This window comes from Coptis chinensis, chromosome 3 (assembly GCF_015680905.1).
Source record: "Coptis chinensis isolate HL-2020 chromosome 3, ASM1568090v1, whole genome shotgun sequence".
In the NCBI taxonomy this organism is placed as follows: Eukaryota; Viridiplantae; Streptophyta; class Magnoliopsida; order Ranunculales; family Ranunculaceae; genus Coptis; species Coptis chinensis.
The window spans coordinates 16,466,105-16,492,556 of record NC_141458.1 but is presented as its reverse complement, the minus strand read 5'-3'; the positions used below and the strand labels follow the sequence as shown (position 1 = coordinate 16,492,556).

The window sequence follows — 26,452 nt, the reverse complement described above, 5'->3', positions numbered from 1 at the left end:
CAAAGTCAACTCGGGCAGAAATAGAGCATAAAAGTCAACAGAACTTCCACAGACCATATCTTTGGACTTAGATCTCAAAATTGGGCCTACTATATGTCAAAACGACCGGCTCGGAAAGAGATTTCTAATGGTCTAGGCCTTGATCTAATCAAAGGAGTAAAAATAGACAAAAATGCTATTGTAGTAATTTCCAACAGAGAAACCCTTTTTGGACTAAAGTTTTTGGGCTTGATTTAATGGCCCAAAACATAGCTCCAAAGTCTATACACGAAATTGTAAATCTAGCCATCTCCTATATAAAGAGGACTAAGGCACAACTCTAAGAGAAGATAATAAATTAGTTTTCTTCTTTAGTTTTAAACCCTAGTTATTGTTTTATTAGCCTAGCCACCATTAATTCAAGTCAAGTTATCTTTAATAAAGTAGTTCTTCATTATGTTTTCTTCTGCTTATTATTTTGTTTATGATAGTCTCATGATTCATAGCTAAACCTCAATTAGAGGAGTTTGATTAAAGCCTTGATGAAGACTTGATGTGTTAGTATAGAATAGTTGTAGTAAGATATTCCATTCTAGAAAGTAGTTAATTCACCATGAGAATGAGTTTCAATTGCCTCACATGCTAATTATTAGTTGGTAGAGATGTCATGAATAATTAGGGATTAAAAGACCTAACATTTATGTGAAAACATAAAGATTAAGGTTGCAACAAAATCTACACTATCATATTAAGAATTAATCAAGGTGGAATCAAATCCCCCTAATCTCTTTTTCTTATTCACATCTTCTCATTAAATTGCCATAGTATAATTTAGCATATCTTAATTAGTTATTTTCACCATATTAGTATAATTAAACCATTGCTCTCATTGATATTGTAGAATTGTTTAAGTTAGAGAAATTGTTACGTTTAAGCAACTAGGAGTGGAACGAATTCTAACTCCAGTTTTATTATAAGATAATCAATAGTAGAACTTTGATAACAACTAGTGTTAATTCATGTTTTTACTTTTGCGAGTTTAATTAGTTAAGTAGGAGTAAAAGCTTGTTTTTACAATTATCAAATGGCGCCGCTGCCGGTGAAATGGTTATGAAGTATAAAACTGCTAGAGATATACTACATACTCCAATATTGTATATTACATCTCCATATTAGTTGTAGTACTGAGTTCAAGCTCGTTTCCAAAGGTATAAGTCATATTTTATTTTTTTAGATTCAAAATCATTGCAACTCAACTCTGTGATTTGCACAAATGTATGTTTAAAATTAAATTATACTATGCTCTTTTTTCGTTCATTTTGTCAACTCTTTTTTTTGTTTGTATTATTTTACCTTTTAGAGTTGCGCGGATGGATTTAGAAACTGTGGTTCGATGTCTTCATTCACACCACGTTAATGTTAGATTAACTCTGGATTTGAAACTTCTATGCAGGTGTGCGCTTATACAATATCTTCTATTTTCATATATATACCGTAATTAGTATCTAATTAGATTAATGTTTTTATTTTTTTTTTTATTTAGAGAAATTTTAAAGGCACTAGGACTTCATCATATACAAGAGAACAGAGGCCATGGTAATCTCGCCCTACAAAATATTTGGTATGTCCGACCAGAAGTTTCTGCAAGACCAATGTTATTACACTCAAGTAGTAAGTATTTTTTGTTTACTTTTTTTTTTCTATTTTTTATTATTATTATTTTTGTGTGTGTGTGTATCTGTTATTGACTTTAACAAGTTTGTTTTTTTAAATTAAAGCGGAAGCAACTCCGATAGAACATGACTATATAGTTTTTGCTGATATTTTGGAAGCTTTGTGGGCAATCACAATTGAGGGACGCCCAGGAGGTTTAAATTACAATACTGAATTTCGGGAGTTTTTAGAAATACTCTGTTCACCGCCCAGTAACATGTAAAATAACTTGCTTTCGTAATATTGTTTAAATCAGTTTATAGTTAGATTTTAAATTTCTAGATAATTTTTTTCTTCTTAAAGTTTAGTTTATTTCTTTCTTTTTTTTTTTACAGGAAAGAATATGTTCTTAATAATCATCACTTTTTATTGACTGGTTCGGAAAAAAGAATATAATCCAAAAAATACATGAAAATTTTAAATTTGAAGTTCATGTGGCACTACAAAGAGCTCCACGACTCTTTGACTATAGAAATCTGAAAGGTTTAATAAAAGAAATGTTGGATGCGGAAAGAAATGTTGGATCTTGGTGAGAAAAAAATCAAAGGATTCTGAGTCTTTCGATAATAGTATAAAGGTTGCAAGAAATTACTACTTTCATGACGCTGATTTTAAAATAAGCTTTTTTTTTAAAAAAAAAATTTAATGTTATTTATTTATTTTTATAATAGTTATTTATTCATGTCCGACTTTTATTTTTCATTATTAACAGAAAATCAAGATTTCTGATGATGAACATCCCGATATCGTATTTCACATAGATTACAATGATGAACATCTGGAGAACATATTTATTTATGAGTATTATCCAGACTTTTGGAAGAAACTATTCGATTGTCTGATGGCGACCTCCTACAACACTTTGTTCGCAGAGAGGTTCTTTTTCTACCTTTGTAATTTTATTTTATTTTGTTTTTGTGAACTATAGTTTTTTTTTTGTCGATAAAACAATATTGTATTAGAATATCTGCGTGAGAGGTTCACACTACCCTTATAATAGTTACATCATAGTTGCAATATAGCTTCCCAATCCATTACAAATGAATCTAAACTCAAATTCCTAACATTAGGAAGATGAGATACCCAACCCCTAGATTAGGGGTGCCAACGGGTCGGTTTTGGGTTGGGTTTTAGCGGTTTTGGTTTGGGTTTTACTATTTGCGGTTCTATCGATTTCGGTTCTCAATGGTTTTAGTATGAAAATTATAGAACCCAACCCAAAACCATAAAAACCCACGGTTTTTTATCGGTTTCGGTTCTAATTTGGGTATTTATTATTTATTATGATTATTAAAAAAATTCAATCATTTAAACTCTAAAACTTGTTTTTATTTTTATTTTTTTCTTTTCCTACTTGATAATATTTTATGTATAATTAGTGATGTATCAACAATCATATTTATATCAATCTATGAACATATATTAATCATACACGTTAAAACATTTACCATTCATGTGATAATTTCAAGCTTTGATATAGAAATTAAAATAATCAAATATCTAACCTTAAAAATTTGATTTTTTTTGTGCATACACATATATATGTTTCCTTATATTAACTCGATCGTGTACATATGCAATCACATATATTTGTTACCTTGATATATTTTACGTGTATAAACATATATGTGTACATGTGTATTAACTCACATTTTAAATCGAACATGTGAGTACATGTGTCTTACAATTAGATCTCATCACTAATTTTTAACATGAACACTATATATTGGTTTATAATAAGTGTGTGTACCACAATATATCAAGCATGTATATCCTATTTAAATATACACGTGCATAAGTTAATGAATATAAAATGTATTAGTTAATTCATAATATACACGTTGATATTATTATTAATATCTATGATACACTTGTTTAATGTATAGTTATAAAATATACATTTAACAATACACATTCATTATTATGCTATATATATTTAATATACTTTTATACGTTAAAAATATATTTTATATTATAATGTATGAGTTTGATTATCTTAAATGTAATATAATACTAAATTTTATATATCGAAATCATAATAATTGGTTCCAGTTTCGGTTCGGGTACCCACGGGTTTTTTACTATTTGATTCTATGGTTTCGGTTCTTTATCGGTTTGGTTAATGACCCATTTTAAATAGGTCTAACTTTTTAAGACCCAGAATCGGAACATTCGGTTTCGGGTAATCGGGTTCCCATTGCCACCCCCCCTACCCCAGATGATGTATTTGCAATTGCAAATAATACTATTTGAATCTCAAAACTATCGTTAAAAAGCATTTGATTTCTTTCCAGCCAAATGGTCACGTAATCCCATGAGCAATGATCACTAACATTCCTGTAGGGGATAAACTCATTGATGGCTTCTTAAGGAACATACTTCTCAACCCAAGAGAAATATCAAACGGAATGTGGAGAGTGGAAACAAAGTAATCCCACACTTTCATAGCCATACTGCAATCCACAAAAAGATGTTGGATACTCTCTTCTTCTTGAGCACACATCACACACTGGTTCACCATAATTTGGCCATCTTTCTCAGATTATCCGTTGTCAACGTTCTTCCCTAGAGAAGAGCCCACACAAAGAAGCAAACTTTTGTAGGAACCAGTTTGTTCCACACAATCCCATGAGGAAAATTTGCCAGACCCAGTTGATGCTCACAAATCATCTTGGCTTCTAGTTTCTCATACATGGTCTTGGGAGTTAATTTATCCCGCTTGCCATTCCACATCATGTAATCATCCTCATCATGCACCCCATATCGTGAGATCAGACCAAGAAACTCACTAACCCGAGGGAGTTCTTTGTTGAATAAACTCCGCTTGAAAAACAAGTTCCATGACTGCCTCCCATCCACCCAAACCACATGTTGCTGAACTGTACCTCTTTTGTTTTCTAAAATCCCGTACATGTCACCAAAAACCTGTTTTAGAGGTTTTTTTGTGGCCCACTTGTCCTCCCAAACACACAACCCTCGAGTCATCACGAACATTGAAACTTATTTCAGTCTCAAATAACTCTTTGCAATTCATAATACCACACCCATATGTGTTAGTGACCTTCTTTGAGTACCATCATATCCATGCTCATCCAATCCATATTTATTTTTAATGACCTCTTTCCATAGACTCTCGCAGTCTTGATCTCCAAATCTCCATATCCATTTACACATCAAAGATATGTTCACCTCTTTTAAGTGTCGTATACCATGACCTCCTAGCTCAATCGTCATGCAAACACTATCCCATGAGATAAGGTGGTGATAAGCACCCAAAACTGTATTATAAAAACCTGTAGAGACATAACATTTCGGTCAATTTTGTGCTTAATAATCATGAAATAATCGCATCTTCGTGTTTTTTGCAGGTTGGGGCAACTAATGTAAAAATTATGATAAAGCCAGTATTTAAGCACGGAATAGGGAGTATACGCATGTCTTCCGATCAAGCCCATGTGAAGCCCAACAAATCAGGACTAAAGCCCAAAGACTCAAATAGTACGAATCCGGTAAAGCGGGATTACGCCAAGCGAAGCATCAAACTTCCGAAGCTCATATCTCTTGAACCGGGACTCGAATCACGACGAGTGAGAGCTGCTCCGACGATCGGTCGACGAACTCTACGAATAGGCGGGAAGTTGTAAAAATGTCAAAAGACCCGGGCCATTGGACCATATCAGACGTGGGCCCACTAGAAGGGCCCATAAGATTTGATGAGTCATCATGCAAGTCAAGACAAAAGTGCAAATAATTGGTGCAAATTTGACACCTTGCATGAAGTTAATGAGTTGGTTGGATTTAGGTGATGATTATCTAAAAATGAAAGGTGTCAAATGGGGGTTAGTTGTGGATAAGTGAAAAATAAATGAGAGGAGAGTGTTTCCGCGTGGGAGAAGAGAAAAGGCTTTCTTATGTAAAGGGGGCTGATTTTGGGAGTTGGCAAGCTTTTACTTCTTTGACTTTTACTTTTCATTTACTTCTATGTCTTTAATTTTGGTTTTGGAGTTCTTAGTTTTTAGAGAAAAGCTTGTAACTTGTTAATGGGGAACTCTCTCTAGTTTTAATAAACTTTTCTTCTTTTAGGTAAACAGGTGGTAGTTTTCTTGTTTCATTCTCTTTCTTTTTTTCATTTCACTTATCTTCTTGTAGTTTAATTCAATCCTAGGATCATGAGCTAAAACTCTCCCAAGGGGAGGGTTAATGATGCTCATGTGAGGATCATGCTACAAATTTAGGATTCAAAAATCACTACTTAAAAGACTTAGGTTCTATTTTTCATCCTGTCCCAAAAATGAGAGATTGACAATTATCTGATCAATTGTTGTAAAGTAGAACTAGGAGTTGGAATGATATTTCAGAGATGAAATATCATTTCAATTCTACATTCTAGCATGATATGTTTAGAGATAGGTATATTATGTTAGGGATTTGAGATGGTAGTGACCTGTTTCTGAAATAAACTTGTAGCTAGGCCTTGCATGAGTAGGATTAATCCTTCCCTATCTTTCTCTCTCTTTCATTTAACTATAAACAAACTTACAAAATTTAGATAACTTGTGTAAAAAAAATCTATCTATCAAATCCTTCTCACTTAGTTCTCCAAGGTGTAGATTTAGGTTGTGATCATTTAAATTCTTGTCTTAGAAGTTGGAGCGAAATCCCTACTTTCGAACTAGATTGACATTCTAAAAGAAAAAACAAATTGAGTAAGGAAATATTGAGTTTTAGCACGTAGTAAGTCAACTTCTAAAAACACCGAAAAGTGCTAAGATCAAAATGGCCGCTGCCATTCTAAAGACCAAGGACTGTGTTTTTGCAACCTGGAATTGCTCAAGCGGGAAACCCCCACTCATCCTTTCATATATTTCTTTTTTCTTTACGTTTTCTTCGTTTTTTTAAATTTCCGCATTTTTGCTCTTGATAAACATACGGTTTTGGTTGGACGGACGGTTCCAAATGCTAGGACACGGAAACTAGGCTACAACAATCACTAAGCTTCTTTGTGAAACATTTGGTGCATTTGTGCACGTTTCTTTTATTTGGTGGACAAGGGAAGCTTGCGGTTCCAAATTTTAAATATTTTTGCATGCTTCACATGTATGTAGTTACTATGTTGTAGTTAATGGACTATATTTTATGTATTAGGTTAGTAATATGCATGAATCAATAATGACTTTTGTAAATATATATATGCGGTTAACTGGTCATGATTTACATATTAATGTATATATACATAAAAATAGAACTGTTCTGCATGGTTATCTATATATATATATCTAAGTCACATGTTTAGCATATATATTACTGAGTGAGTGATTATTTGCATGTTAGAATCTATAACTTAGGAGTTATACATAGTAATTAGGATGTGTTTTGGTATTTTGGCCATAACTTTGGCTACGGTTCTCTGAATCACGCGTGTGAGCTCAATTCGGAAAGATCTCGACAGCGCGCACGCTGTCTCCACCTAGCTTTGCTCGGTGGAGGTCATTTTCGAGGTCAAAATCAACTGTTTTCCCCTCCAAAATCATCATTTTAGAAAATGGTGTTGTTTAATAAGTCGATTTTGTCATGAAAGAGGAGAACATTCCAACGAGGGTTAAAATCTGAGTTGGGTAAGTTGTTCCTCAAACCAGTGGCCAAGTAGAAGTCTCTAATAGAGAGATTAAATCAATTTTAGAAAAGACAGTTAATCCATCAAGAAAAGACTGGTCTCTTCGATTATCGATGCCTTGTGGGCATATAGAGCGACTTTTAAGACACCTATAGGCATGTCCCCTTACCTTCGTTTTTGGTAAACCTTGTCATCTTCGGTTGAACTTCGAGCATCGTGCTCTATGGGCTATCAAAAGCCTAAATTATAATCTCGATCGCGGAAGGCGAAAAATGCGGTTAAATGAGCTTGAAGAGATTCGGAGTGATGCATATGATCTCTCGAAATCTTATAAAGCCAACATGAAAAGAGTGCATGATAAGCACATATTAAGAAAAGAATTCAAAATTGGTCAAAAGTTTTGTTGTACAACTTCGAGATTACACATTTTTCGGAAAACTAAAACTTCGATGGTGCGGTCCTTTTTCACCTCTAGCCATCCAACCCTTATGGGGCTATCTCTTTGAAAAATGAAAACGATGACAGCGAATTTCAAGTAAATGGCCAACGCCTTAAACATTATCATGAGTTGCGTTCTCCAGATGTCGAAAAGACTCTTCTCAAAGATCCAGTCTATAAAGACTAAAGATTCGCTGGTGCATTTCTTTCCAGGTGTTTAAAACAAGGAAAGTACACCATTAGGGTAGCCGGGCCCTCTTCTATTTTCTTCTCTAAAAACTCATAGAGTGTGTGGTTGCAAGCGCCGGAACCTTAGTCCACAAAAACTCTATTTCAGAACTGAGTATAAATGTCTTCTGTTCATCGAGCAAACGTACCTTATGGTAAACAATGGGTACCAAAAATTTCCCAGCCTTCCTTCTCTTCCCTTTTCTATTCTCTTCCTCGCGAACTCCAGCTCATCATTTGGTGTAAATCTCATCCATCTCGAATAGGTAATGGTCGCAGTACTTTTGCTCGAAAGCGACGTGCGCGAAGGATGGGGTGGTGTATGAATTGTCAAACACCTTTCTGTTCAGGTCTTGATTTACTATCCGATATGAGCCGGTATAAGGTATATTATCGGTTCCGACACCAGCTCAATGGGATAAACTTAAATCGTCGTCCGTTGCTCCCACAGGGTGGGATTCGTCTTGAGGATCTGACGTTAAAAGACTCACATTCGTCTTGAGGATCTGACGTTAAAAGACTCACATTCGTCTTGAGGATCTGACGTTAAAAGACTCACATTCGTCTTGAGGATCTGACGTTAAAAGACTCCACATGTATATACTCGTGTATTTTATTTTCACCCTTGCATTGTGCACAAAGAGAGTCGTGATGAACAGCATCGGATAGTCCCACGTTCGCACAGGCAATGGATTTCACCAGGCCAACCCCGTTCAGTTTTCTATGTGACTGTTTCGGGGCGGTTTGAGGCTATACCATATGTACTAAGGGTAATATTATTATTAGACCATTGCACATTGGTCAGGGATGGTACCGTCCTGAACCCTAGGCCCCCAAAACATAAAGGTTAAAGCCACGGTCACGGGCCGGATTGGGTTAAGCCCTTTGAGCCGACATGACGATATTGCGGGATTCGATTTTATTGTAATGATTTTCTTCTTGTAGTCCGGTGTTGTTGTCACGTTCTTTTGTATAATGACACATATATCTTCCCTTGTACATTGCCACGTTCATCTCCACTTGTACATTTGTATATAAAAAATAAAAATAATAATAAAAAAAAAAAAAAAAAAAAAACATTCTTCATATTCCAGTGGATGGCATTTTTAATGCCGATCATTTTAGCATTCGATTCGTTTAATTTGGAATTGAAATGAATTGAAATGAATCGAAATTCCGTGTTTGAAATTTTGGGACATAAGGGAAATTTCCGGAATTCATTTGGGCTTGGACCAAAAATTAGAACCGACCCAAATCACGTGTCTGGTCACAAAACCCAAATATTATCTCCATCGTAATTATTACAAGGCACATAACGGTCGGATATCCACATAACGGTCGGATATCCACAAAAGCGGTCGGATATCCAAAACGGCCGATTTTTGCCTATAAATTCCGACACTCCTCATCACCCTTCCTCACCTCATTCTCTCACTATCCAAAGCTTAATCTTCACATATTATCTTTTCATTCAAAACAATGGATCCGATCGGCGATTGGAAAAGGAGCAACGATGAATGGGCTGTCACAAGATTAAGTGATAACAAAAGTATTTGTCATTATTCTACTGTCGATCATGCATAACTTCATCCGGAATATCTAGATCTATGTAACATCAATATCTCTTCCCCTTTGTCGCTTTGTATATTACTATGGTGTGTTAAATAATTCTCAACCATTTATACGGGTTACGTATTAAATGGAGGAGCATCTTTTTTAATAAATTGTGTATATTAGTTGTATTTTTACCTTATCATAAACATAAAATAGTTATCAAAACCATAACAAATAAGAAAAATCAATAACGTAATAAAATAAATCAAACTCAACTTATTGTTTTCAGAGAAGATCGCGCACGCTACACGGTATGCCTAACACTTCTCACGCACGCAGCTCAATTATTCTATCCATCTTCTATTATTGAGGTATGATCATAAATTTTGAAATTACGTGTAGGTCTAACTGCCCTGTGAAACTTTCCTCCGTTTTCTCTATCATTTTAAGACCTCATTAATTGTTTTTGGACACCTGACATGAAAAGACATACTATGGATACCATAGTTGCTGTACATAATTAGGGATACCAACATCACATGTTTCACTTGTAAGTTGAGATCTAGATGCACTTGGCATCCTAATTCGTACCAGTTCCTATATTTGCTATAAATCTCTTCTTTTCAGCCATTCTCATTTCACAATTTTTACACTATCCTTCCATCAATTATCTTTCCAAATGGATCAACCAAGAAAGATAGTACCGAGAAGAACTACACGAAAATTTTTGATGATGGCCGATTTTCTCCCTTTTTATGACACGAAATTGTATGCGTCGAGGATGGATGCCTCTTCTATATAATGCGTATGGCCTATTCAGAGATTTGGTCTTGATGTTCTACCAATTTAGCGGAACTGAAAATGGAAAATTCTGTTTCCATGCCTATGGACAACGTTTTGAATTAACTAAGGAAGTTATCTCCGACATACTTCAAATTCCAATGAATGACTCGGGGTTCGATCTTTCAGAATCCCCTTTTAATTCCGTCAAAAAGTTACTACGGGCCACCGTATCTCATGGCGAAGTCGGAAATAAAAATCACGTTGTTCTTCAACGCTCTTTGAAACAAAATCAACGAGCTGTGCTCCACTGGTTGGGACACAATGTGGTGGGTACGTCACACCAATCTGAAGTCACCAAGCCTCAATTACACCTACTTTGGATTATGCAAAATCAAAGAGATGATTTTTGTATAATCCAACACCTCTGGAACGCAATCACCAGAAGAACAAAAAGGTTAGCACCTCTGCCTACTTTAGTCACGAAAATTATGATCGTTGGGGTTATCCAGCCAGGTTTCTCGAAATACCTCTTCAAAGAGCATTTGTTACTATACTTCACAAAGACTGTGCGGTGGTTCTTGGACGCCGGATGATACTCGCGGATGAAATAGATGGCCAAAACTCAAACTCGCACATTTCTTTGATGAAAGTGCCATGCGAGAACATTTTTAATCCCATGGAAGGTATTCAATTTCTTCATCAAGGAATGAGGGGAACTCCACATACGTCGGAAATCATCATCAAAAGTCTTATGGATTTCCAAGAACGCGTCAAGCGATGCATGATCTTGATCAAGAGGCACTATTGGAAACTCACTCGGGTCATTAGAAAATCACACTCTTTTAATAGAGAATCAAACTACGATCTCTGGCAACCAGGGGAACCTTCAAATCCAGCTTAGCCAACAAATTAATGACCTGAACAGTGTTGTCCACAATATGCATTCCTATCACCATCCTTATCATCATTCTGAACCATAAAAAAAGGGGGTTGCGTTATGTTTTTACAAAACTCAACTTTCCCCAAAAAAAGAATTATTATTATTAAGTATTTCATCGTGTGATCCTTTAATTACAATTTTTGTTATCTTTGTATCTTCTTTTGTAAGGAATGCCTACTAGGAATGTCATATTTCAAGTTGTGATAATAACAATTTTAACGTGTTCTTTTAAACTTGATTACAGGAGGTTTTATCTTCTTGCATACTCATTCCTCCATCCAGTCAAAATTCTCTTGGACATATTTCTTCTCATATCTTTCCCCATCACTCCATTCCATCAAACATGGCATCTTCATCAAACGTAGCATCTTCATCAAACAGGACACCTCGAAACTTCATCCCGAAAGCAATCATTTCAAGGCCATGATGGATTCCAATACTTATGGATTTTATTTCCGTGATTGCATTACTAACATCGGGTGGTCTTCCCTTGTTATTTGCCCTGACCAAACTTATTCTCCAAGTTTGGCGGCCTACTTTTATGCTAATATGGAAGATACACCAAAGATTCAACGCCGCTCATGCTTTTTCTTAGACGGATTCACAATCAAAGTTGGTGGCACAAACCATGTCTTTTCAGAGGCAACACTTGCCGCGACCTTAGATCTTCCATATCGCGAGGCGGCAACAACATGGCCATACATTTATCACAACTCTACTCGTTCCTTTTCATGGCGCTTTTAAAGCAAATATGGTGTGATGCGGGAAATTAAAGATGAAGGAACTAAACTTGGCGGATGGCGGACATCACCATTCCTTAGCCGACATGACCATGAACATGGGAAATGCGATGTTGTTTGTCCTTCTTAACATCATGGGAGATTGGCATTTTTCCGCCAATGATCGCATGTGTAGTAGTCTTCAATCGCGCTTTGCTTTCGAGGTCATACATTCTTTGATATCTTAAAGCGTGTTATCTCAATTTGAACGAGCTCGTACTTTTCGGGATCAGTATATACTTTTACATGTAAATCGCGAATTATGAAGACACATTTCCCACGGTTTTCAGCTACTTTTCATGACTGGGTCAAAGTAGATTCTATGTGCCAACAAACAAGATAATTCGTTCATTAAGGTTTAGGCAATGGAAACGCGTCTCACGACGATACTTGAGACATGTTCGTTGTTATCAAGCGATGATAAGATGATGAAACATTTGAGCGAATCGGTGAACAAGAATGGGCCACCATTTGGGAATACGTTATCTTTTGGCGATACTAAGGAAATGCATTTCATCGAAGAAGAGCCGGACCTTCACCACATCTGGATGGTAAACTTGAATAGGGGAATTGTACATATATAAGCGTATATAATTGTATATAGTGTGCTACTCTTTTTTTTTTTTTTTCAGATAATATATTATGTTACCACAACTTTACGTTCCAAGCAATCCGGCTCTAATTTTGTTCACGGTTATCGGGTAATTCCTTTCTTTATCTATTTCTATTTGAAGACTAATCATCACTGTTTTGGGAGTGATATATATATATATAATGTTAAGCAACTTGTAGTGCGTATATAGTTTCTATTTTCTTGTTAGTAAATGTAATTAGTGACAAGGTCTTGTTTCTTTTCAATGATGAAAATTATCTAGAAGTCTCACATTAGCATTGAATGATGATTCGCTTTTAAGAAACTTAAGCTAATCGTCGCACTTAATAGTTTTTACATCTTTTCATGAGTATTCATGCATCGAGTATCATTGATTGTACATGCCGGTAAGTTTGGAACCCAACCCACGGTTAGTCTTTAAACTATCAATCCTGTGAGAATCTAACCAAAAGCCTCGATATGAGTGATTTGTGAGTAATGATGACCGAGGAGTAGTTTTTTCGAATAGAAAATCACACATCGACTTACTTGATCACCATCCGAACCTAGGCGAGAATTTAGGCATTCTTTGGATCGACATAGCTATAAATTATTACATTTACAAATTTTACCGCTAGTCACTTTAATTGAACCTTTCATCAAACCTTTCACTTTCACCAAAAATTCCTTACCCATATATTAACCCCAAATAAAAGAACCTACTAAAGAGATGAGTATGAGAAATAGGGGCCTAAATGTAGAAAAAAAAAGAAGACTTGTTCCAAATAAAAGTTAGTTACCTGCTCAAAAATAAAAAAAAAAAAAATAAATAAATAAACAGAATCATGTTTCTTAAGCCTTACAAAACGGAAGGCTTAAGAGCAAGGTGGGAAAACTTCGGTGGGAGCGGAAAAGAAAACAAGGATTTCTCGAGTGTAAATATCTTGAAGACCTTATTCTCTCATACTTATCATTTTTGATCTTCCACTTCCATTTCTTTCTACACTATCACCTAAGCCCCATAATACCTAATAAAGACCTCTACCAGCTCGATTAGGAGTAGGATGGTGTGATAATAAGTAGTAGATGTGATTGATCGACCTCGGCTCCTCCGACTGTCATCGAAAGTATGCGAGGAAAAGTGTGCCCATCGCATTAATTTGGAGTTAACAAAACACGAGTGGGAAAATTATGAGCTTAATTTGTGTTTCTACACATACATGTGAGAACCCATTTAGGTACACTCTCCAAAGGATCGAAATAGCCCTGTTTGTGCAATTCAATGTAAATTCACTGTATGCATGCTCATATGTAGATGTTTTACTTATTGTATGTATATTAACTTGAGTTTGAAAGAATTAATCCTCGTTCCCATTAAAGAGATGTATAGATATCCGAGATTAATTTAGGAAACAAGCTTTTGTTTCTTGAGTGTCGTTGTAGTATAAATGAAGTTTGTGAGTATCTTCTCTGGAAAACTCTCACGAGGTTATAACTTCGTCCACTAGGGAATTCCTAGTGGTTTAAGGCCTTGTTGCATATGGTCAATGCAACCAACTCTGCTGAAAGCGGGACTTAGCTTAGAATGCAGATTTTGGCAACTTATCCTGTTTTTTAATGTCTCTTCTTTGCTTGAGGACAAGCAAAATGCTGTTTGGGAGTGGTGTGATAAGCACCCAAAACTGTATTATAAAACACTGTAGAGACATAACATTTCGGGTCAATTTTGTGCTTAATAATCATGAAATAATCGCGATCTTCGTGTTTTTGCGGGTTGGGGCAACTAATGTAAAATTATGATAAAGCCCGGTATTTAAGCACGGAATAGGGAGTATACGATGTCTTCCGATCAAGCCCATGTGAAGCCCAACAAATCAGGACTAAAGCCCAAAGACTCAAATAGTGAGAATCCGGTCGAAAGCGGGATTACGCTGCGAAGCATCAAACTTCGAAGCTCATATCTCTTGAACCGGGACTCGAATCACGGCGAGTGAGCTGCTCCGACGATCAGTGCGACGAACTCTACGAATAGGCGGGGAAGTTGTAAAATGTCAAAAGACCGGTTGCCATCTTTGGACCTTTGTCGTGGGCCCACTCAAAGCGGCCCATAAGATTTGATGAGTCATCATGCAAGTCAAGACAAAAGTGCAAATAATTGGTGCAAATTTGACACCTTGCATGAAGTTAATGAGTTGGTTGGATTTAGGTGATGATTATCTAAAAAAATGAAAGGTGTCAAATGGGGGTTAGTTGTGGATAAGTGAAAAATAAATGAGAGGAGAGTGTTTCACGTGGGAGAAGAGAAAAAGGCTTTCTTATGTAAAGGGGGGCTGATTTTGGGAGTTGGCAAGCTTTTACTTCTTTGACTTTTACTTTTCATTTACTTCTATGTCTTTAATTTTGGTTTTGGAGTTCTTAGTTTTTAGAGAAAAGCTTGTAACTTGTTAATGGGGAACTCTCTCTAGTTTTAATAAACTTTTCTTCTTTTTAGGTAAGCGGTGGTAGTTTTCTTGTTTCATTCTCTTTTTTTTTTTCATTTCACTTATCTTCTTGTAGTTTAATTCAATCCTAGGATCATGAGCTAAAAAACTCTCCCAAGGGAGGGTTAATGATGCTCATGTGAGGATCATGCTACAAATTTAGGATTCAAAATCACTACTTAAAAGACTTAGGTTCTATTTTTTTCATCTGTCCCAAAATGACAGAGATTGACAATTATCGATCAATTGTTGTAAAAGTAGAACTAGGAGTTGGAATGATATTTCGAGATGAAATATCATTTCAATTCTACATTCTAGCATGATATGTTTAGAGATAGGTATATTATGTTAGGGATTTGAGATGGTAGTGACTGTTTTTCGAAATAAACTTGTAGCTAGGCCTTGCATGAGTAGGATTAATCCTTCCCTATCTTTCTCTCTCTTTCATTTAACTATAAACAAACTTACAAAATTTAGATAACTTGTGTAAAAAAAAATCTATCTATCAAATCCTTCTCACTTAGTTCTCCAAGGTGTAGATTTCAGTTGTGATCATTTAAATTCTTGTCTTAGAAGTTGGAACGAAATCCCTACTCGAACTAGATTGACATTCTAAAAGAAAAACAGTGAGTAAGGAAATATTGAGTTTTAGCACGTAGTAAGTCAACTTCTAAAAACACTGAAAAGTGCTAAGATCAGGTGGTAACGTCGAACATTACTAGTTGTTCCCCATAATAACTCTCTCATGATTCTTTCAAGCATGTTCACAACACTTGTAGGAATAGTGAAAATTAAGTGAGAGATAGCATTTAGGGAGACTCGAAAGTATAGATTTGATTAGGATCAACCTTCCACCTTTTGGTAGGCATTTTCGCTTCCAAATTGCCAACCTACAAGTGAATCTTTCAATTATTGGAACCCACACAACTTTGGACTTGAATGGGGCAGCAAGTGGAAGCCCAAGATATGAAGTTGGCAGACTACCAACTTTGCACCCCATAAGATTTACTAGATCAGGAAAGTTTGGTTCCTCAATCACATTGAAGGTCATACTTTTTCCAAGTTCACATGAAGCCTGGATACCGCTTCAAACCACATTAGAATTGCCCTCAAGTTCAATACTTGCTCATCCTTTGCATCAATGAAGATTAGAGTATCATCTGCATATTGGAGGATCGGAATCGGAGAGCTAGAAAGTGATGCACTAAAACCTGAGATCAAGTCCCTATACTCATTATCCGTGAAGTGCAATCTTAAAACGAACAGTTTATCTTGGCTCATGAGTCGCACCCATTTTCTGAATGAGCTGGAAGATATAAGGGCATGGTCTGATTTACCATGGTGTATCAGTGGTGAATTTAATATTATATGGTTTAGTCATGAAAGAAGTGGTGGGAGTAGACTTACAAAATATATGCGTAAATTTGATGATTTTTTTTTTCTAGGAACTGCTTGGTCGACTATCCTTTAAATGGGGCCTTGTATACATGGGCAAATAGGCGAAGTTTGAGTAGGATAGATAGGTTCCTTGCTTCAGTGGAATGGGATGAACAAAATCCTCAAGCTAAGGAAATTGCCTATCCTAAATATATGTTTGACCACCGGGTTATACTGTTGGATTGCAATCAGTCAACAAGAGGACCTTTACCGTTTCGTTTCGAGCATATGTGGTTCGAAGATGAGAATTTAATGCATTTGATTGATGAGTGGTGGTCTTCTTTTGCTTTTGAGGGTCCTCCAAGCTTTGTGTGGTGGTGCAAGATAAAAAAACTCAAGAAATATTTGAGGGTGTGGAACAAAGAAGTTTTCGACAGGGTGGACTTGCTTATCAAATCTAAGTCTCAAGAGATTGATGAACTTGACAAAAAAGATGAAACATCTACACTATCACTAGATGAAGAAGTGTACAGGGCGTGTCTTTGGAGTGAGCTGAGAAGTCTCATGAGGAAGAATGAAATATGCTAGAGGCAAAAGTCTAGAACTCGGTCGTTCAAAGAAGGTGAAGATAATACTAGCTATTTTCATAAGTTTGCTCACGCGAGAAGAAGAGTTAACAATATAGACCGTTTGGTTATTGGGAACGATGAAGTTAGCGATGAAACAGCTATTCGAGATCATATTGTTGAGTTCTACGAAGCGCTTTATTCAGAAGAACCACTAGTGAGGCCCGAGATGGATGAAATGGAATTTATCAGAGTTACTAAAGAGCAATCAGCAGGTATTGAAGTCCCAATTGATGAAACTGGGATATTGGCTGCAATTAATGAATTGGTAGGGGAGAGAGCTCCAAGGCCAGACGGTTTCCAAATGATTGTATTATGAAAGTGTTGGCAAACATTTCGGGTAGATTTTATGGCTGTTGTAACCAAATTTCAGGAGCTTACGTCTATGAACAGAAGAAGCAACTCAACTTTCATTACCTTAATCCCTAAAAAGGAGGGTGCATTATCTATTGGTGACTATAGACCAATTAGCTTGGTCGGTGGTATTTATAAGGTAATCTCCAAAGTCTTGGCTACACGGATTAAGGCAGTTTTACCGACAATTGTGTCGTGTGTGCAAAGTGCATTTGTTGGTGGTAGATAGATATTGGATGGCCCTCTTGTTGCCAATGAGTGTATCGATGCCCGTTTTAGAATGAAGGAGTGTGGCATATTATTGAAGGTGGATATAACCAAAGCATACGATTGTGTTAATTGGGATTTTCATGATTACTTGATGAAAATGATGGGTTTTGGTGATAAATTTTGAGGGTGGATCAGATTGAGTATCTCTTCAGCCTCTTTTTCTGTGCTCATTGAAGGTTCGCCTATAGGGTACTTTAGAAGCCAGCGGGGTTTGAGGCAAGGAGACCCAATATCTCCTTTTTTGTTCAATATTGTGATGGAGGCTCTCGGCCGTTTAGCCTTAAAAGCTATGGACCTGGGATATATGAAAGGCTTTAAACCAGCTCCTACTGGTCTGTAGGTGGGCATTCTACAGTTTGCCGACGATACGTTGTTTATGATAGATTCTGCAGTGTCTCAACTTTTGGTTGTCAAAGCGGTACTTCTGATTTTTGAGGTGTTGTCAGGCCTCAAGGCTAATATGACGAAGATTAATTTGTATGAAGTGAGTAAGACTGATAACCTGGAAGAGTTGGCTCAAATTATAGGATGTGGTATTGGTACTCTACCTTGTCGATACTTAGGTTTACCTCTCGGTGCATCATACAAGAATAAGAAGATATGGGATCCCGTGATAGAAACCGTTCAAAGAAGAATGGGTGGGTGGCAAAGGAAACTTCTTTCTAAAGGTGCGAGATTGATTCTTATGCAAAGTGTGTTAGCTAATTTGCCAGTTTACTACATGTCCTTCTTACAATCCTGGTTAGTGTGGCTGAGAGAATCAAAAGAAGGGTTAGAGATTTTCTTTGGGGTTCCACAGAAGTTAAAAGGAAGTACCATTTAGTGAAGTAGAAGACAGTATGCACACCCAAGGAGAGTGGTGGTCTTGGTTACCGCAACCTTGTGACAATGAACATAACACTTTTGGGACGTTGGTCGTGGAGATATGGAAATGAATTTGATCATTTATGGAAAAGGGTAATTGTTGCGAAATACGGAGTTAGTAGGTATGGTGGATGGCCTAACCAGGTTACACACTCACATGGTGTATGTCTATGGAAAGGAATTCTCGTAGCTCTCCCTGACTTTCGAAACGGCATATCCTTTGTCTTGGGGAATGGTAATAGCATTCGGTTTTGGTCGGACCCATGGATTGGTGTTGAACCACTACGAGTGAAGTTTCCTTTCATTTTTTAGGCTTTAAGTTTGAAGAACGGCATGGTCAGTGAGTTTGGCAGTATGGATTTGACTAGTATCTCTTGGAACCTTCATCTCAGGAGAGCTAGCAATGAATGACTGGGAAATGCAACAATATGCATAATTTATTGCTATGTTAGTCAACATTGTCTTAACAAATCAACATGACTCATGGTGTTGGCGTTTGACTAATAATGGTATTTTCTCTGTTAGTTCCTTCTATGACACCTTGACGAGAAGTAATACTGGAAATGCTCACGGCAGTACAAGCTTCCCCACAAAGTTGGTCTGGAAAGTCGCCATTCCACTTAAAGTCAAGTTCTTCTTTTGGGTAGCAGTGCATGGACGAACTTTAACAGCAAACTCCCTTATTCATAAAGGAATGGACATCTCCCCTGTATGCTCTATGTGTCAAGCCTTTCACGAGAATATTTTTCACCTTTTTTTCATTTGCTCTTTTGCATTGGAATTGTGGGCGCTTATGATGCAGTAGGTATGCATTGCATTTCCTCGAATAGCTCAGGTAGATTTTTTTGAGGAATGGCTAGTGGCATGGCCTAAACTCAGAGGAGTCGGCTTCGCTGCTAAGGTATGGAGAATGACTCTGTATGCAGTGATTTGGGTATTGTGGAACTCAATAAACAATAAAGTCTTCAGAAACAAGTGTACTACGGCTGAAAGAGCTTGTGTGGAAGTGAAGGCTTTCTTATGGTATTGGTCCTCGGCAACACTAGAAAGGAAGGACTACAGGTTCAGGGACTTGGTGCTTAATTAACTGGCAGGGGATCATAAATAGTGCTTTGTAACTGGTGGAGTGTTATCCTTCAGGTTGGGGTATTCTTCTAGTTGGTGTAGGTCTTTGCTTCTGTCATGTTTGTGCTAAGGGTGATCCTCTATGTCACCACAGTACATCAATACTGTAGGTTTGTGTGGTAAGTATATGTAGGTATGTAATTGATTCTTTCCATTAATAAAATTCAATTATAAAAATAAAAAAAAAAAAAAAAAAAAAAAAAAATCCCTATCCTGAGCTCTCAAAACCATTCTAGTAAGAGCTTCAGCCACCAACACAAAGATGAGGGGGGATAGGGGATCACCTTGTCACAATCCCTTTGAGTTAGTGAAAAAGCCCGCAGGACTTCCATTGACGAGCACCGAAAAGTGGGCAGTACAAAGATAAGTCCTGATCCACCCTCGCAATTTAGGCACAAACCCATATCTCTGGAAAAGGATAATCTACAAAAGCCCAACTCACACTGTCGAAGGTTTTCGCAAAGTCTAGTTTGCAGACTAGACCAGACATACCACTTCTTCTTCTAGAGTCGATCAATTCATTTGCTACCAGGACACCATCCTGAATTTGACGATTTTCAAGTGATGACCCCTGATATTCTCCCACTAAAAGATGCATCACCTGTTTTAATCTGAGTGTTAAAGCTTTTGCCATGGTCTTGCAAATACCACCCAACAAGCTAATAGGACGATAGTCTGATAACGAGGATGCACCATCCATCTATGGGGCCAAAGTGATGTATGTCGTGTTATGTTGTCAATTGATGAATGAGTTGTTTTGCAATTCCTTGACCGCTGCCATGATCTCATCTTTCATGAAGTGCCAACATTTCTTGTAGACAATCATAGGCAAACCATCAAGTCATGGTGACTTTTCCCCATCAATGAATCAAGTGCTGCCTTCACTTCATCTTTCCCTAAGTCCCTTTCCATCCATGTTGACAAATCTGTGCCAATGGTAGGAAATTCCAGCCCATCAAGAGTAGGCCTCTCAGTGTTTGTTTCCTTGTATAAGTTAGTGTAATATTCCACAATATGCTCCTCTATCACATGTTGATTCTTCACCCAGCTCCCATCAATTTTTAACTTAGCAATAAAGTTTGCATGAAACCATGCATTTGCAATTCTTTGGAAATATGCCGTACATCTCTCCCCATCTTTGGACCATTCAGTCTTGCATCTTCGAAACCAATAATCCTCCTCCAAGTTTAACTGGTCATTCAACTTTGTACGAGTTTCAGCTTTCTTTTTAATCTATTGTATGGACAAATCTGTTTGTTCCTCTTTATCTTCTAGACCCTTTAGAATTAGCTGGAGCTCTTTAATCTTAACATCAAATCTGCCGAAATGCATTTTGTTCCTATCCTTGAGTTGATGTTTAAGATGTTGGAGCTTTTTGAAAAGAACGTACCCTGCTCTGCCATTAGTACTTTCCTCATTCCACCAAGTTTCCATCAGACCAAGCAGTTCTTGTTTCTCCATCCACATTAATTCAATTCAAAACGAAATGGCCGCGGTCCAGCCCCACTATTAACATTTTGTCAGAAAGATTATATCCTAAAGCAGTTTCGACATGATCGTCGAAAAACTCCATCCAAGTAGGTGTGACAAGGAACCTATCGTGGCTGCACACGATGATCTGAGTAAGTAATTTAACCCCATCTAAACAGAAGTCCATCAATCCAAAACCACTGACAAAATCATCGAATCTACGCAGATTGGAGCAAAGCCTACCACCACCTCTTCTTTCTTCACTGAATCTGATAGCGTTAAAATCGCCACAAACACACCAAGGTCTATCCCAATACCCACCTACAACAATGAGTTCTGCCCAGAATTGTTCTTTGTCCGCCATATCCATAGACTGGACCATAGACTGTTGTAAATACCCAACTGAATTCGACCCGAGCATAGTACAGAGAATCGAAAGAGAAAATGCACCTTTAATGGAGTCTTCCACCACTACCCTGTCAGTATCCCATAACACCAACATACCACCTGATCTTCCAATCAACGGAACAGCTTCCCATCCATGCGGTTTTCTGCCCCATATGTGTCTCGTAAACCTTACAGTCCTCGCGTTTTGTTTCTTGTAACCCAACTACTAACGGCCTGAATTTACGAATTACACACCTCACCCGACGAGCTCGAGCTTTGTCCTTGCTTGCCCTCATATTCCATGTTAGAAAGTTACTCGACATTGGCAACTGAAGTGCCCTCAGATCAACCAAAGAAACGTCGAGCTTCTCCCCAATTTGTCTCTTGTATGCTGCCAACTCCCACTCGGCTCTGCGATTTATTTCTTGTAAGGTTTTAGCAGCACATATGCATCCAGTATCCAAACATACACCCAACTCTTGCCCAAGAGGGACCACTCTATTGTCCACCCACTCATCAGATAATTGGAGTTTTGGAGTCCTTGACGATACCTCCAAGTCCGCTGACATTGCATCATTGTGTGAATTATAGTAATACTTGTGTAGTTCCAGTACAAAGATGGGCTATAAGGTACAGTCTCACGGATTAGATGTATTGATGAATTGACATGGCTTATGCAATTTCACTATTGCTCATCCCTATTAAAACTGGTACTTATGCCAGCAAAACATTTTCTTTTAGATTACGTATATCTGTCTCGTTGAATTTAGAAGCCATATTAGAAAGATCTCTCCTGAAGATATTCTGATATTGGTTTTCTGCTAAACCTGACTACAAAATGTTTTTTTTTATGCAGGATTATTGAAATCACTCTGCAGAACTTGATCGTGTTAGAAGTCTGCATGTTCAATGTTGAGGTGGAATGATGGTTATCAAGTTTGCCGAGTTGAATGGGATATAATTAGTTGTAATCTATGTTCTGATTGTCCAAAACAATGAATTTATGAAGATGAATCATTTAATGCTTGTTTTAAGACGATTGAAGCCATAGACAAGAGTAGGAATTTTGACAAACCGAAAATTCAGAATTCTACTTAGTGCCTCTTAGCAACTAAGCAAAAGCCAAAAGCTATCGAGCTAAAAAGTTGCTACGTTCTGATAAGCGTTGTAGATTTCTCACAGATAGTAATACCAACATGTTATTTGGTTTTTGTCGTGTGTATATTGGAATGATCAGCAGCTTTAAGGTATAATTCTGGTTGTCTGTATATTGGGGTCGAGAGTCTTTCTGTGATTTTCTCTCCCCTGGCCCGACCACCACCCCCATCCCCCTCTGGCTGAGCCATGCTGTGGTGTACTCTGGGCATCTATCTTTACCTTTTCTGTCTGTGGCTTTGCTCATCTTAGTTTTCTTTTTGGCCACGCCTAAAGAGTTCCCAATGAGGAAGTGCACCTCTGACCATTTTCTCCCGCCCTTTCTTGGTGTTATAGTTGGTGCTGACACCTGCTTGAAACTTAACGAGCTAGCAGATTGCGGTAGGCTCTGGGTAATGCAGTGTTTGGGGAAGGTTAAGCGTTAAAAATGGTGTCAAACACCTGCTTGTAGCATGTGAAATATTTATTTTGTGGTCGTCTGAAATTTGAATTCAATTTTGCTGGCATACATGTACCTGGAGTGATGGTATTATCAAGAACTTAATAATGTACATAGCTGCTTCTGTTTCTGCTTCTGTAAACAGTTTTTAATGTTTCGAAAATGATTTTGCTTTTGCATCTGCACTGATGCTTAGTGGTTAACTAGTCTTTTTGTTGACTGGTAAATTTTCGAGAGGGGTTTGTGCCTCTTTGGTTAGCTTGTGTGTGGGCGAAGAATTTTTTAGTTGACGATTTGGTAAAATCTAGTTTTTCTTGTTTGTGGTAATCAACATTTTATATATACATCCATTAGCCATGGTGGAGGTCTATCGACCGAGATTGAGTTACCTGTTCTTGACCCCCAATCAAAACTAAAAACATCGTAAGTAGTAAAATTACTAAAATATACACCGCATCATCTAGTAATTCCAGGCCATGCTACCCTTATGCTGTTTTAGGTAAGTAATAGCAAACTTTGCATCCATTTGTACTTCTAGTTTGGTGACAGAGAACTCCCAGTTCGATTCAATTGCTCGGAGTAGGCACTTGAGAGTTGAGACATTTGAGAGGTTAAGAAAAGTGGTTATATGATTTTAGAGAATTTTATTTTATTAATCCCAAGCAGATAATTGAAATGTCAAATGTGACTAAGACCTGGGCCATAACATTTCTTTACTTCGTAAGCCTACTTCATTATTTTTATTCAAAATCTACCCTGGGCTTCGATCCGGGCTAGCCCTCTCCTGGGTCCGCCAGTTTTTTTTTTTTTTCCTCAAAGATTTGCATATTATTATACTAAACGTGCCGTTGACACGCCGATATTGTCGTAATACAAATATTTACAAATGAAAGCAGGTGGCCTGGCATGCCAGCTCATGTAACGGGATAAAGAAATTCCATGTTGTGCTAGAGTATCAGCTGTGGCGTTTGCCTCCCTGTAGATGTGAGTTAGAGATAGATTGGTGAAGGAGGAAAATAGTTTGCGGATATCCTCTATAATTCCGGCCGCCGCCCATGGAGTGTCCTTGTCATTTCCTTTAATACAGCTAATCAACGCCTCTGAGTCGCTCTGGATGTGTAGCTGTGGGATGTTGTATGAGGCTGCCAGAGAGAGACCAAGTTTCATTGCCAATGCTTCTGCAATGAATGATGTGGAGATAGGGACAAAATCGACTGCTGCAGTGACGGAAGTCCCGTCAGAAGTCCGTAGTACACAACCCAAACCCAAAGGACCCGGGTTTCCATGGCAGGCGCCGTCTGTGTTCAAAGTGATGTGTGGAGGTGCATTCGACTTCCAGCAGGGGTGGACTAGCTGTTTCGTTCTCTTGGGTTTAAGGAGTAGATTTTGGGCTTCCTTTGTACTTCTCCAAAATGCCAGACTAGCTTGTAAGGTGCCTTGTGGTGTTACCCTTTTTTGCTCAAACAGTCTCTCGTTTCGACTATTCCAGATGCTCCAGCAGAGGATGGCGAATAATTCTATAGCAAAAGGGATAGTGCCATGCGTGTTCCGCAGCAACTGTTGGATCTTTGTTATCCAAATTTGTGGGGTCTCAATGAAGGGGACATAACCTATTTGGGGAAGTGGACTAGTTTGCCATACGGTCTAGGTAAAAGGGCATTCATGAAAGAGGTGTTGTGCTGTGTCCGGGTGGTTGTTACAGAAGATGTAGTCGGGGTTAATGTCCAACCCAAATCGGAATAGATTTGAGGATGATTTCAGAGCATCTGGGGAGAGTTTCCACATGAATACTTTCACTCTAGGAGGACACTTGAGTTTCCAAATGATCCTCCAATCAAAGAGAGGTGTTGTGTTGGTGGAGTGGAGGCGTGGTAGCTTTGATTTGCCATATATTTCCCATTGACTGAAAGAGTCCAAATTCTTTCTTTAGGGTTGGATACCGAGGGAAAGTGGGATGGAGATGATCTGTTTAGCAATATCTTCCGGCAAAGCAATGGTAGATGATGTTTGAACACCATTTAAGCGTTGTACTATCAATTAGGTCGGAGGCGAAAGGGGGTGATCTTTGTTAGTCAAGGTAATTGGGCGATGACACCTTCGTTTCACGGAATCCAATTTGTCGGTGGAAAGGTTTATAGAAGTGCCATCACCTATTTTCCAGCCCTAAGCCTTTATGTAGGACCGAGCGAGCTTTGAGGATATCTTTCCGGACTCTTGAATCGGTCCGGGTTTGGGCGCATCGTTAAGAAATCATGCTTAGGAGATATTTTGCCTTTACAATATCCACCCATAGGGACTTGCCGCTTGCAATGACTGCCCATGCTTTTTTTGCTAGGAGGGTGAGATTTTTATGTTGAAGATTGTGGACTCCCAAACCTCCCTGAATCTTTGGTTTTTCAATAGTATCCCAGTTAACCGAGTGCACTTTGCGAGTGTTGATGTCATGGCCCCATAGGAATGCGCGCCGATGGACATCAATTGGCTGTGTGATCATTTCCGGTAGTTTAAAAACCGCCATTTGGTGATTCGGAATAGCGGAGCAAACCGCGTTGATGAGTGTCAGTCTACCCGCTTGAGAGAGGGTAGATGCCTTCCATAATCTGAGTCTTTGTTGCAGTCTCAGAATAATTGGGTGGAAGGACTTGCTTGTAACTCTGCTAAGGCAAGTGGGGCTCCCCAAATAGATTGTGATTGGTAGCTGTTTTTTGATGCCAAATACTGATCGAGCGTTGTGCTTGAAATCTACCGTCGAATGAGGGCTGAAGAGCATGTCAGATTTATCAAAATTTATTTGATGGCCCGAGGATCGGCAAAAAAGTTTCAAGGCAGAGACCGTTTCATTTACTTCATTGAGGTCGTTGTTGCCAAAGAGTACAAGATCATCTGCGTAGAGCAGGTGGTGTATAGTTGGCACACCACGGCCAATGGAGATTCCCTTTATCAAATTGGGCTGTTGGGTATGAAGGAGATAAGTGGAGAGGACCTCCATACCTAGGATGAAGAGGTATGGTGACAGCGGATCCCCTTGACGAATACCTCGCTTTGGGCTTAAATATCCGCAAGGTCTACCATTGACGATGACCGAGTAGGATACGGACTGCACACAGAACATCACCATATTGCACCAGTGGTCATTGAAGCCAAAAGAAGAAAGAGTTTTCCTAAGGAAATTCCAGCCTATACGGTCATAGGCTTTAGATAAGTCTATCTTTGCATCCCATTTTTGCGAAGCTTTTTTGTTTCTGGTGTGGATGTGGTGAAATAGTTCATTTGCAATTAGGATGT

General features: G+C 37.9%; 1 protein-coding gene and 1 long non-coding RNA gene across 2 annotated transcripts; both read left to right on the top strand.

The window, feature by feature from the left end:
* The first annotated feature begins 16,241 nt into the window (after positions 1 to 16,241).
* Positions 16,242 to 18,550, top strand: LOC147508258 (uncharacterized). The gene is made up of 5 exons (XM_086597035.1): positions 16,242 to 16,441; positions 16,546 to 17,024; positions 17,190 to 17,371; positions 17,477 to 17,596; positions 18,068 to 18,550. The coding sequence occupies exons 1-5, from the start codon at positions 16,242 to 16,244 to the stop codon at positions 18,548 to 18,550; spliced, it is 1,464 nt and encodes a 487-aa protein (XP_086453161.1).
* Positions 18,551 to 19,971: 1,421 nt separating this feature from the next.
* LOC147508257 (uncharacterized) lies at positions 19,972 to 23,294 on the top strand. Its single transcript, XR_015217978.1, has 2 exons — positions 19,972 to 22,203; positions 22,430 to 23,294. It is a non-coding gene; the product is annotated as an uncharacterized LOC147508257 (long non-coding RNA).
* The last annotated feature ends 3,158 nt before the right edge of the window (positions 23,295 to 26,452 follow it).

Bases quoted from the DNA above. Each gene is read 5' to 3' on its own strand.
- LOC147508258 (XM_086597035.1), top strand. From the start codon at position 16,242: ATGAAGATTAGAGTATCATCTGCATATTGGAGGATCGGAATCGGAGAG. The intron at 16,442-16,545 runs GTGTATCAGTGG...TTTTTTTTCTAG, and splicing joins GCATGGTCTGATTTACCATG to GAACTGCTTGGTCGACTATC. The intron at 17,372-17,476 runs GTAGGGGAGAGA...ACCAAATTTCAG, and splicing joins TGGCTGCAATTAATGAATTG to GAGCTTACGTCTATGAACAG.